The 13,901-nt window shown below is 42.8% G+C and overlaps 1 protein-coding gene across 1 annotated transcript in view; it reads right to left on the minus strand.

Annotated features, from left to right (window-relative positions):
* Positions 1-402: 402 nt before the first annotated feature.
* Positions 403-13,901, minus strand: part of LOC120534493 (NACHT, LRR and PYD domains-containing protein 3-like) — a 66,987-nt gene continuing 53,488 nt past the window's right edge. The window contains exons 7-9 of the mRNA XM_039762096.1: positions 5,817-5,990; positions 3,014-3,187; positions 403-581 (exon numbers count right to left, since the gene is read on the minus strand). Coding sequence (XP_039618030.1) covers positions 482-581; positions 3,014-3,187; positions 5,817-5,990 — 448 coding nt within the window. The 3' untranslated portion in view covers positions 403-481. The remainder of the gene's footprint in view (positions 582-3,013; positions 3,188-5,816; positions 5,991-13,901) is intronic.

The raw sequence follows: 13,901 nt of genomic DNA on the forward strand, positions 1-13,901 counted from the left end.
GTTCGCATTTACTCCCCTGGATGGAATTGAAGAGTCGCATAGTGTGGGGGAGAAACGATCTCCTCAGTCTGTCAGTGGAACAGGACAATGACAAAAGTCTGTCACTGAAGATACTCCTCTGTCTGGAGATGATCCTGTTAAGTGGATGCAGTGGATTCTTCATGATTGACAGGAGTTTGCTTAGTGCCCGTCGCTCTGCCACAGATGTTAAACTGTCCAACTTTAATCCTACAATAGAGCCTGCCTTCTTAACAAGTTTGTCCAGTTTGTCAAGTTTGTTTCATCTTTATGCTGCCACCCCAGCACACCACCGCGTAGAAGAGGGCACTCGCCACAACCGTCTGGTAGAATATCTGCAGCATCTTACTGCAGATGTTGAAGGATGCCAACCTTCTCAGAAAGTATAGTCTGCTCTGAGCTTTCTTACATAGAGCATCAGTATTGGCAGTCCAGTCCAATTTGTCATCCATATACAGCCTTCTCATGTGTAGATATCCACCTGCCGTCCAGTTCTCTTTAAATCTTGCTCTAGTGACCACAGGTTGTTCTTCTCAATCTCTATGATCATATTATGAGACAGCCTGTGAAGAGACACACATGTGAGTTACAAACACCAGAGGGTGCCACCTCACACACTGGAGTATCTTAAAGACACACCCGTTGATGTCACCTACCCAGAATTCCTGTCAGTGACTCTAAGTCACATAATGTGTGTGTCACCCTGCCACTTGCCCAGTCCACCATCCAACGAGGTCACCATCGTCTGAAGGATTGATGGCTTCTTTGATTTTAATTGGTCCAGTGTAGTTCATTTGACTTGACTCTGCTGTTTGGTGGTCTTGGTGAATATTTTATCCATTTTTTTAATTCTGATTATTTCCTTTTAACCTTTTGCTCTTGCATTCAGATTCTGTTGCAGATTTTGCTTTTTACAATACTGATATCTTTGGATTGCCTTTTGCAGCCCTTGTGGTTTTTTTGTTAATAAACCTCATCTTTTGTGAAAATTACTTATGGTCTTTTCTCTGCCAAGCTGGAGTTTTAAGGTTCTCCCTATGATCTGACACACCTCATACCTTTTAGACTTGTTTTGCTTTTATTTTGACTTCAAAAGCTTGGCCTTCTCTCTGAAGTCTAGTAAGGCCTGAAGCCTCCTGTTTTTCTGGGGTTCAACCTTCCTTGAGATGAAATTTGTTTAGTAGGCTATTTTAGATTACAAGAGCAATCACAAAAGACGGTGGTCTTTTGGTTGACATAATGTTGACCCTCGTGTTCACCTGTGGTCACTTCCTGTGTCCTGCTCTGTTAATTAATGATCAGTCTCTCTCTATTATTTTCTTTCCTACTTCTGCTCACTCTCATGTCTTCTCTCATTTTCTGTCCTCTCATTGTCCTCTTGTTGTACCCTCATCACCCTGTCCACTGACATCAGCTCTTCTCTCTCTCACTCTTGTGTGTTCGATATGACCTCTATAACTCTGTCAACCCTCTCCTCCATGTGTCCTTGTCCCTCTGTCTGTTAATTCTACATGCTCCTGTTCACCTTTTCTGTTGTTCCTTTTCTTAGCCCATCTCACACTCCTCCTCCTTTCCCTGTTGTTCTCCTTCTGTCATCTCACTTTATCTTTGTTGTCAACCCAGCCTGTAACCTCTGTCCAGCTCTGTCCAGCTTCTTCATCTTGCCCAGTGCTCTTTGACCTTCTCATCTCGTTTCCTGTCTTTTTCCTTCTTTCAGTCAGATCATCATTAGGGCCCACGATTTATTGCAGCGCCGCGGAATTTAGGGTTTTGCAGCTGTAAAACGTCACGCCGCAGAATTAACCTAACTGCCGCAGAAAATACCAAATCTGAATGAAATCTCACCATTTGAGGCATATTGATATTAGTATGATTAGTTTTGATTACTTCTTTAAGTTCTTTCTTTAGCCTATTGCATCATCTCATTAATATCTCGTTCGTTGCTACTGAAACAGTGGAGCTACAGTCCAGTTAAAGAAGCTGTCGGCGTTGCTGCAAAGTCCTGATAAACTTAACGAGCTGAGAGCTGAACTTGAATTTGTATCTGTTCATTTCCAACCAATTATGAACACTCTGACTTCTTTTGAGGCACAGTCATTCATGGCTGTCGATGTCTACAACAAAGTGTCTGACTTACTGTCTTGCCCGAAATCGTACGGATTTCCAATTACAACCAGCAGCTCTGAAGATGCAAAGCACAATGCTGCTGCTAAACTTGAAGAATATTTTGTGGGAACCAAACAGCCGGCAGTAGACCTATTCAGATCTGTGAGAATATTTGATCCACAACAGCTACCACTCTTATCAAAGAATTTTGCTGATCATGCACAATCAGTGCCAACAATGATGGCTGCAGCAGATGAATGGCAAGCTTATCTGGACATAGCATCTCGTGAAGTAATTCCAGCTGATATCGCTGCTTTTTGGCGTGCCTTAGAAGACAGACTTTTACATTGCGTTGCCGATCTCTTCTGTTGATGTGGAATGTTCGTTCTCAAAATATGGATCGGTGTTGTCACCACTGCGATATTCTCTGTCACAAGAAAACCTACGAGCTTACAGTGCCGTTTTCTTCAACAATAAATAATCAATAACTTTAGAAACATTATTCGACAGTTTGTTGAGAATAATATTATGCCTACATATGCTTCAGCTTTGTTTGCCAAAAGCAAATCTGTGGATTAAAATGTGCGGATGTGAATGCTTTGATATACCTATTTGATTAGTATTACGAATTATGATTGATTATTATTAAGGATTAAGAATAAGAAAAATTGCATTTATTTTGCTTGGGTTAGTCTTATGGAGTTCTGGTACTGCATTTGCCATGCCACGGTATGCTGCGGAATTTAAAAAAAACATGCCGCGGAATTTACTATTTCTTGCCGTGGTAAATCGTGGGCCCTAGTCATCATGTAGTGTCCTGCTATCAGTCTGTCCATCAAGCCATCAGCTCTGACTTCATAATCCCCCACGCCTCACCCTGTTTACTCACCTCAGTGTCTTTAATTTACAGTTTTGGTTCACAAGCCCTGCACACAGATGACAAGCTCCTAAGTTTTTCAGTTTGTTATTGTCCAGCTCCAGATCAGTCAGCTGTGAGTGTGGAGAAGAGAGGACTGAGGAAAGTGATGAGGAGCAGTTGGAGGTGAGACCACAATCAGACAGGCTGTGGAGATAAAGAGAGAGATGTGAGGACATGAAGAGGTACAGACAGACGGACACTCAACACAGTGCCTGCTGGCATGTTGACTTTTCACTGAAATGCATTTTGAACCTAAGACCACTGCTAGTCTTATAAAGTAAGATGCTATACCCGCCAATGTCTCCTGCCTTCATGCTGTATGCTCTGGTGAGAAGTCATTCAGACTGAGACGTGGACATTAAGATTGTATACACAAATGAAATTGACGGCTTTCTGCACTCGAGTGACCAGATAGACTTGTCAGAATCGGGGGAGAGTGACAAACTGGGGTTTCTGCACATCATTGCCTACTTAGTAAGTGTAGACTTTTTATGTAATTTGTAGGACACCATCTAAAAACACCTGTTAGACAAGCCGGTCACTACAGAATTTGACACTCAGCTCTTTCTTATGCTGGATTCTCCTGATGTCACAGTAATTAGAGGATGAGGACACTCTGTTTGTTTAAAAGGACAAAGACAGGATCTGACTTTCCAATCAATAATGTAATGGACATGGAGGACAAGCCTAACACGTAACATTTCTGTCCTCAGCCATTCAGACCTAATATACTGAAGGCCTCAGTGGTGTTGAGCTCAGTTTTCTTATTGTTTCTACTAATTTGGAACAAAGAAAAGCAGGAGGATGAGCTTCAAATAGACATTCAGCATCCCAAAGTCCAGTCCTTTGGGTACAGAGGGGTGCTAAAATCCTCTTTGTCTGAATGGACCATGCAATAACCCTCATCACTGCTGACCACTGCTGTCTATTTCCAGCTCATGTCCAACTTTTTGTCTGACCATTTAGTCCAAGTGATTTGATAACATGAATGGTCAACATGCTGATACCGCCATCTTCCTGGAGGGACTGGAAATGCACAGCACTTCATCAACTAACTACACAGGACGTTTGTGGTCACATCAGGGGTGACATCTTTGAGTCCTCAAACTCTGAATTTCTCACAGCAGCTCATTTCTTCACTGTTTATTGTCTTTCTTCCTGATGTCTCTCTTTTAATAAATAACAGGAAGTAGCTAGAGTAAAGATGGGGGAACATTAACAAGATTTTACAAATAATACCATAAATATTCAGATAAATGTTAAAAGTGTTAAATCATTGACATGGGTTCAAATGATTCATGTACAACAAAGGCCATCAGACACACCGACTTCACACATTTGAATTGCAAGACCTCATCTGACAAGAACAAAAGAAGAATAAAGAATGAGACCAACAAGGAGCAGCACAGTCATAATGTCAGCTGTCAGTCACAACAGTTATCATTAATTACAATAATCATACTATTGCTGGTGACCTTTTGATGGTGGAGGTTCTATCTAAGATGACACATTAAACACCTTCATCTCCCTGTCACTTCTGTTAAGGACATCTTATAAGACTTCTGAGTGTTAAGCTCGCCGTATGTTTGAAGCACATCATAAGCACTTAAGCTATGCGTATATCTGAGTGAGCTAAGCTCATATCTGATTGTGTACTGTTAAGAAGAACACTGATTAGTAGTGACGAGATGAGCACTGGACATTCTGATTACAACTGGAAAAAGGCACTGGAGATATGGGAGATTTAACCACCTGACTATATATACTGGCATGTATTTTTTTAAACTTAGTATATATATATATTCATACTTATATGTGTATTTTTATCACTTCATTTTATATGATACTATTAATGTACATTTTGAGTCCTTCACTTTACACTCTTGTTATATTTTTTAAAAGGGAGCTACTGGATTTAGTGACCAATAAAGCGAAGCCCTTAGAGTTTGGCAGCACTGGAGTTAACATCCTGAAATATCATCCTTGAGGACTGGCTGGAGGATGAGCATCAAGAGGGCACAGTGAAAAGGAGAGAGGGCAAAAGAGGAGAAATGCTGAAAGGTGTCGGCCATTGGCATATGAAGGGATTGCCAGAATATGAAATGCGAAGTCAATTCCTTATAAAATGCTGCTTCTTGTTGGGGTTTTGGTTGTTTTTGTGAGATCAGCACGGCTTTACTTACAATGAAATAAAGTGTCACTAAAATCCAAGGCTTCTGACTCTGCATCTGTTTCTGGCCTAGAATATTCTGTGACAGTGTTTGACGAGATGCCATCAGCCAAACCTGCAGATCTCCTAGTCGTCTGCTCTGCTCAGCTCTCTGCCCTCTAGTAATTAAGACCTCTCACTGATCTTCTCTTCATTTCCAGCTCTCAGTTTTTCCCCTTTTCTTCTGCTCTTTTCCTGATTACTCCTTTTCCATCTCCTTTTCTTTTGCCACTCCTCCTGGTTCCCATAATGCTGTGTGTCTTTGCTGACCAGTCAGTCATTTGTTCATTTAGTTTACTGAAGTTTCTGATGTTTCCTCAACTCAAATCACTGACTGAAGACCCCGATTCAATATCATTCACTGTCCATCCATCCATTTTCTACATTTGCTTATCCTAATAGGGGCTCAGGGCAGCTGGAGCCTCTCCAAGCAAGCAGCAGGAGCAAGGCAGGAACAACAGCAGGACAGGTGCCAGTACACACACAGGGTCAACATGGATCACTCACACTCTCTTTCTCTCTCTCTCACACACACACAGACACACACACTTGTTGTTCACTCACCTCAGTCTCTCTAATTTGCAGTTTTCACTCCTCAGCCCCTCACACAGCTGAACCACTCCTGAATCCTTCACGTTGTTGCTGCTCAGGCTCAGTTCAGTCAGTTTTGAGTTTGGAGAAGAAAGAGCTGAGGAGAGACCTGAGCAACATCTAGAGTTGAGACCACAATAAGACAGGCTGTGGAGATAAAAAGAGAGAAGTGAGGACATGAGGACAGACAGACACAAGGACAGACAACACAAACGTTTAACAACTTCTGGCAATTTGACTTTTCACTGAAATGTAGTTTTAACCTGAAACCACCGCAAGTCTTTTAAAGTAAGGCACAATATACCTGGCCATGTCTCCTGCCTTCATGCTATTCAGATTGACATGTGGACATTAATGCTAGAGAAGAACGTCAAAGAAATGAGACTCACATCATCCTGCACTCAAGTGTATAAAATAGACTTGTCAAAGGTGACGATGGAGGGAGGTGGATTTCTGGATTTCTGTTTGTCATTCAGGACTCAGGACATGTGGAGACTTTGTGTGATTTGTTGGACAACATCCAAAGTCTCCTGTTAGACATGCAGGTCACTACTGGTCACCACAGAGCTCAACTCTCAACTGTTTGTCCTGATGGACTCTTCTGATGTCAAACTAATGAGACGATGAGGACACTGTCAGGTTCACTGTGACATCTCTAAGAAGGAGATTGAGCTTGTAATGAATAGTCAGCATCTTAAAGTCCAGTCTAGTGGGCACAGAGGTGGTCTGAGGTCCTCTTTGTATGAGTGGACTGTGCAGTGACCCCATGACTGCTGACCACTGCTGTCATCTAGCAGCTTCCATTGGACTGCCCATTCAGTTGAAGTGATTTGATTAAATTAACAAGTGATATGCTGACATTGCCATTTGCTGGGTTTTACATGCAAGGCACAGCGTTACCTACTCAGTGCACAGGGCATTTAGGGGTCACATGAGTGACAACTTTGTGTCCTCACAGTTTGAATTTCTCTTCACAGCTGTCCATTACTTCATGATGGACCTTTCTGTGTCCATCATCTTTCTGTCATTTCTCTTTGGATAAATTAGACAGGAGAGGCCAGTGGACACTAATTGAGCAAAGTAAAGATGGTCGGACCTTAACAAAATTTAAATAAAAATACCTTAAATATTCAGACATATTATAAATATTAAATCAATGGACATGGGTTCAAATTACAAGTTTACAAAGAAAAGCACAGACGTGACACATTTGAATGAAACGATCTAATTTGACAAAGACAGAAGACAAATGAGTAACTAGAGCAACACAGACAAAATGTCAGGTGCCAGTCATGTCAGGAATTATTATTAATAACAATAAAATTAACAATAGCAATAACAATAATAATATTAACAGTGTTATTAATGCTTGCATTGAAATGGGGAAAGTTCTTTCCAAGATAACAATCAAACATCTTCATCTCACAGTCACTTTTATTATAAGACATCTGAGTGTCTGATGAGATGCCATCAGCCAAACCTGCAGGTCCCCAAGTCCTCAGCTTTGCCCTCTAGTGGTGAGGCCCTGTCACTACTGTTCTCATATTTATTTTCAGCTCTCAGTTCTTATCCTTTTGCCTTTCTCTTTTCCTGACTCCACCCTTCCCATCTCCTTTTTGTTCTCTCACACTTGTTGTTTTCCATAATGCAGTGTGTCAGTCATTTCATCATTCAGTTTACTGAAGTTTCTGATGTTTCCTCCACTCCGTCATGACTGGAGACTCAGATTCCACATTATTAACCCTGCATCCATCAGTTTTCTACAACCGCTTATCCTGGTCAGGGTCTCAGGAGAGCTGGAGCCTCTCCCATCAGGCATCAGGCACAAGGCAGGAACAACAGCTGGACAGGCACCTGGTGAACAAGACCCCCCCCTCCCCCCAACCGACACACACATTGAGCATCGCCAGTCCACCCAACCTGCATGTTGTGAGAGAACAAGTCTCAACGCTCTTAAAAAAGGTTTGGGGCAGCCACCCGTATATTGTTCCTAGCTGCAAAGGATTAAATTTGACACAGCGATGTTGCTTGTTTGAGTTCCCACACTGAACTGAACTAGTTAGCCAAGCTGAAAAAAAAGAAAATAGCATTTCTTTGGATTAATATGAAGTCCGGCATTCGCTAGTGTCCATAAAACAGCATCAACCTGCAGTAGATGTTCCTTCCATGTGCTGGAATAGATGACAATGTCATCCAAGTAGGCAGCACTGTACGAATTATGGGGTCGGAGCACTTTGTCCACCAGACGTTGGAAGGTAGCGGGTGCCCCATGTAACCCGAATGGAAGTACACGATACTGCCAATGTCCGCTAGGAGTGCTAAACACAGTCTTTTCCTTTGCGGAGTCCGTTAAGGGAACCTGCCAGTACCCCTTTGTCATATCAAGAGTAGTCAAAAATTTGGCATGTCCTAGCCGCTCAAGGAGGTCATCAACTCGTGGCATCGGATAGGCGTTGAATTGGGAGACTTGGTTAAGCCGATGGAAGTCATTGCAAAACCTCCAATTTCCGTCTGGCTTTTTGACCAACACAATAGTACTGGACCAGGGACTAAAACTTTCCTCTATCACACCTAGATCCAGCATTCGTTTGATCTCCAACTCCACTTCTGCCTTTTTAGCTTCGGGAATCCAATATGGGTGTAATTTGACTATAACCCCTGGTTTCGTCACTATGTCATGCGCAACCAGGGAGGTTCGTCCAGGAATTTCTCTCACTATTCTGGGACAGACAGGATAACTGCTTCGGAGCTCCTGTCGTTGTTGGAGAGTCAAATCATCACCAAAGTTAAGGTGTAATTTATGAGCGAAAAGTCAGCAGGGCTGTCCGGAGGAGGGATCGGGATCCCTTTCCTTCCACGGTTTCAGCAAATTGACATGATAAATCCACTCTTTAGGTCAATGATTAGGTTGGATAATTAAATAATCGACCAGACCCTTCCTCTCCTTAACTTCATATGGGCCTTGCCAATGAGCCAGTAATTTGGAGTGTGAGGTAGGAACCAATACCATGACACGATCCCCTGGATGGAACTCCTGAAGAGATGTGCCACAGTTGTAACAACGAGCCTGGGCTGCTTGCGCCTTCTCCATGTGAGAATGTAGGATAGGTCTAATTTTTGTAAATCTATCGCGTAATTGTGCAATATATTCAAGTATATTTACAGAGGGAAGGACCTCCTCTTCCCATCCTTCTTTTAATATATCCAATAAACCCCGGGGTTGTCGTCCATACAATAATTCAAAGGGTGAGAACCCCGTGGAGGCTTGTGGGACTTCCCTGTTATGCAAAAAGGACGAGGGGGAGGAGCTGATCCCAGTTCCTTCCATTCTCATTGACTACTTTGCGTAGCATCTGCTTGAGAGTTTGATTAAACCTCTCGACTAGACCATCTGTGTGAGGATGATATACAGAGGTCTTTAAATGTTTTATTTTCAGTAACTTAGCTGTCTCCCTGAATGTCTCCGAGGTAAATGGAGTCCCTTGATCTGTCAGGATTTCTTTAGGGATTCCGACTCGCACAAATACTCCTACTAACTCCCATGCAATATTTTTGGAAGTGGCTGAGCTTAATGGAACAGCTTCAGGATATCGGGTGGCATAAGCCACCAGGACCATTATATATTTATGTCCTCTGGCTGAAGGCTCTAGGGGTTCCATCAGGTCAACCCCGATACGTTCAAATGGGACATCAATTAGGGGTAAAGGGATTAGAGGAGCACGGTCCCTTCGAGGAATCAGCCATAATTGACAGTCTGGACAGGACATGCAAAAATAGCAGACCTCCTCATTAATCCCAGGCCAAAAAAATCGGAGCTTGATTCGCTCTAAAGTTTTCTCAGGACCCAGATGGACTCCCAGGAGGTGGGTATGAGCTAGTTCACAGACTTGTCGCCGGTAAGTCCATGGAACTAAGAGCAGTAACCTTACCTCTCCTTCATGATCTGCCACCCGATATGAAAGGTCATTATTTAATACAATGTGGGGACCTTGTGGCATGGGATGTGTTGTGTGCTGGCCATCTACTAAGACAACTGCATTTTTCGCAAATTTAAGGCAGTCATCATTCCATTGCTCCCTTTTAAATGAAGCTGATGTCTGCATAAACTGAAATTGCAGACAACTAAGGGGATTAGACTCGACCTCTAGGGGTGTGATTTCAGACCGTGCCGGCGCAGCACTTGGAGATGATGTATCGCTCTGCGATGGTCCGGCTGTTTCCACGTCATTCTCTAAGGCCACATTCTGTTCCCCTACCAGCTGTGTACACGGCGTGGAGGTAGCTGAGGACGCAGAATCAGCGTCCATAACAAGACCTAGTTTTTTTGTAGGGATAGTGATTGTTTTCCCGCAGTTTTTATCAGACCAATCTCTACCCAGTATCAAGGGGAATGGAGGATTGTTGTGCACCGCCACTATTATTTTTATTACAACACCGTTTTGGCAGATGTAGCAGTGGGTGGACTCGTACGATCGGACGTCCCCATGAATACAGGTTAGACGTGTCTTTACTTTTAACTTCAGGTCAAGCAGGTTTTCCCGTATTTGATCTGCAGAAATAACAGACAAAGGTTCAGAGCACCCCGCCACCCCCTGGCCTGGTGGGAATTCACCTCCACTTGGTCTCTTCAGCTCGCTCCTCGTCACACGTGTGTGACCTTGCAGATTGAGTTAATAATGTTGGCTGTGTACATCACCCCAATGGACTTGAAATAAACAAATCAAAATGTGATTGAACTGTAGACTTTCAGCTTTAATTTAAGGGGTTCACCAAAAATATTGTATGAGCCATTTAGGAATGAAAGACATTAGTTTAATTTGTCCAATTTGAAAATTGTTCCAGCATTGGACAAGCATTTAAAAAATGTTTCCGACAAAGTCCAATCTCTCTTTCCTAGGCTTGAGGTTTACCGGTGGTTTGCACCTTGTTGTAAACCCTCTGTCTTTTCTTTCATAGAGTCTTCTCTTGATTGTAGACTTTGGCAATGATAGGTTGACTTCAGAGTGAGAGGTCTTGGTTTGGCTAAATGTTGAAAAGGTTTTTAGTCACCAAGGAAACATTTTTTCAATCAAGCAGCATAGTTGGCTTCCATGGATGTCTAGGCCTTCTATAGTTGCTGAGCTCCTCAGTTTGTTCCTTCTTTTTAAGAATGTTTCTCTTGTCTCTCTGATGGGTTTGTTTTTTCTCAGCCTAATGCTGGCCTATTTTTACTTGTATGAACTGCTTTTTAGACCTCACATTGAGAGTTCACTGTGACAGCTTCCAAATTCAAATTCCACACTTGGAGTCAATACCAGACCTTCTACCTGCTTAATAGTTAATGAAATAATGAGGGAACAGCTCCCACCTGGCTCTGGAACAATCTGTCTGTCAAATGTCCAAATACTTTTCAGCCCTTGTAAATGGGGAGGAAAGGGGGTGGATGGGTGGGGTACACAAAAAAAATGTAATTTCTAAAGAACTCACATGATATTTTTGGGAAATCCCTTAAATTAAAGCCAATCACATAATAATTACTTAATTTCAAATCTATTGTGGTGGAATACAGATCCAAAATTATAAAAATTGTTTCACTGTCCAAATGCTTATGGACCTCACTGTATGCTTCCTCAAAGTCCACCAAACACCCAATGCAATTCCACCTGACCTTCTCTGTACTTCTCCATCAACACTCTAAAAGCAAACATCACATCTGTAGTACTCTTTCCTGGCATGAAATCACATTGTTGCTCATAGATCACCACCTCTCCTCTCAGCCCAGCATGCATCACTCTTTCCCATATCTTCATTGTGTGGCTGATCAATTTTATACTCAGTGCTGAGTCAACAGCAGAATAAACTGCGCCAGTCAATGGAGATCTGATATGAAGGGTGACTCCATTCTAGTGTGGCTAAAGTAAGCCTTCCATCTAAGGACAGTGAGATACCAAAAAGAGCAAAGAAACGAGCAAAAATCCATTGGACCTGCACTAGCGAGAACCACACAATACTACAGCACACAAACATGGAGATACATGTCAAGAACAAACTGTACAACACAACACAAACAAATGTAACAACAAAGAAGACAAGTTAAGAGCAAATTGAACAATTTGATGTGTAGAAGAATGACAGAAGATGTCACACAGTTAGGCAGAACTGACCCATCTGCTCCTGTACCATCTATTAGATGGCAGGTGAAAAAATTGTCCACAAGATTGGAGAGAGAGGTCCTGCACCAAGTCAGAAGACCGGCAGGGGCAGCTTTTCTAGAAATTGTCCTGAATAGAGTGAACGCGGAGGTCCCAGTGATTTTTCAGCCGTATGCACTATCTGCTGCAGAGTCTTGTAGTCTACGATGTTGCAATTTCCATAGCAGTGGGTGATGCAGCTGGTCAGGACCCTCTGTGTGGTACTCTGTAGAATATGCTCACAATGGAGGGATGGATGGACTTGCCGTCCTTGATCACCACAGGAAGTGTAACTGCCGTGTCTCCTCACAATGGAGGTAATGTGGGCAGTCCAGGTGAGGTCATCTTCCACTGAATATTTGAAAACTGCTAATGGCCTTCACCGTAGAGCCCTTGATATGCAGTGGGGAGTGGGCAGCGTTGACCTTCCTCAGGTCATCTGTCTTCTGACAGACAGATTGTTGCTCTTGCCACGGTCCACCTGCTACTCCATTTTCAGTCTCCTCGCTGTCTTTTCACAGTTTCTGATGAGACCAACCCACTAATGTTTCTTCAGCACATTCCATACTGCCATTTGAGTTGTCAGTTGTGAGTCAACATGGTGAACAGCAGTGGGCCGAGCATAGAGCCCTAGGGGTTGGCAGTGCTCAGTGTGGATGAGGTGCTGGAGAATTCAATGTGGACAGTCTGGGGTTTCTCAGTCAGGAAGTCCACAATCCAATTGCAAGAAGATGTATTAAAGCCCAGCAGGCTCAGCTTCTCTACCAGCTTCTTAGGGATGATGGTTGCGAATGCTAAACTGAAATCAGTGAACAGCATCCTGACTTACAGTGACATGCAAAAGTCTGGGCACCACGGGTCAAAATTTCACTTACTGTTAATTGCTAAGCAAGTAAAAGATGACCTGATTTCCAAAATGTATAACATTAAAGATGACACATTTTTAATGAAGATCTGACATCTTGGTAAATGTTATCTGAGACCTCAAATCTCTTAGTGTGCCGAAACATGGTGCTCATTTCTGTTTTTTCATTGCACAATTGTACAGAACAAAAATAACACACTGATTTTGCTTACAATGCTGCAATTTTACTTACTTACAACTATTCACAGTAACAGAAATTCTGCCCGGGGATGCCCAGACTTTTACATGTCACTATAAGTGTCTTTTAATTGAGGTGGGACATGTCCAGTTGGTGAGTGGAGGACATGGGATCAGTGGAGATCAAATGTGAGGCTGTGAGACCAGTGGTCATGTGCCTCATTAACATAAACTCAACTTAATTCACTGAACAACATTCTGACATGAGGGGCCTTTTTATTCAGGTGGTACAAGGCGAGGTGAAGGGTGTAGGAAATGACATTAGTGGAGCGATAAGCTGCTGTGAGGCTATGCGAACAGAGCTGATGTGCCTCATAATTAGCCTCTCATGATGGTTAGATTAAATGCCATGGGGTGATGGTAACTGAGGCGGGAGACAGCTCATGTCACATTGTGTCACTTTGTACTGTTACTCAAACTGTAGTATAGTTGAGCTGACCGGCAGCTTCATGAATGTCTGGTTGTCTTTTTAAACAGCCACTGAACTGGTGCAGCTGGTCTGTCAGTCTGGGCTGAACTGGTGAGTATTTTCTTCTCGTAGTCAGTTACTTGTTGGTCCCTTGTTGACACAGCAATGTGTCCTTGTCAGGTCAGGGGCTTGGACCTTAAATCACATCAGTTAGGAGTATATGCATATCAAAATATTAAAAAGGCACTATATGCTGGATTGATTTGAAAGTCACTTGGTAGCCTACACTTTCTACCACGTTCTGCTTTCTCTGGGTTTAATTTTAAACTAGCTGTCCCTCACGGCTCCACGTACGTGGTAGTGAAACAAGGCAAACT

The sequence above is a fragment of the Polypterus senegalus genome, chromosome 8 (genome assembly GCF_016835505.1).
Source record: "Polypterus senegalus isolate Bchr_013 chromosome 8, ASM1683550v1, whole genome shotgun sequence".
Lineage (NCBI taxonomy): Eukaryota > Metazoa > Chordata > Cladistia > Polypteriformes > Polypteridae > Polypterus > Polypterus senegalus.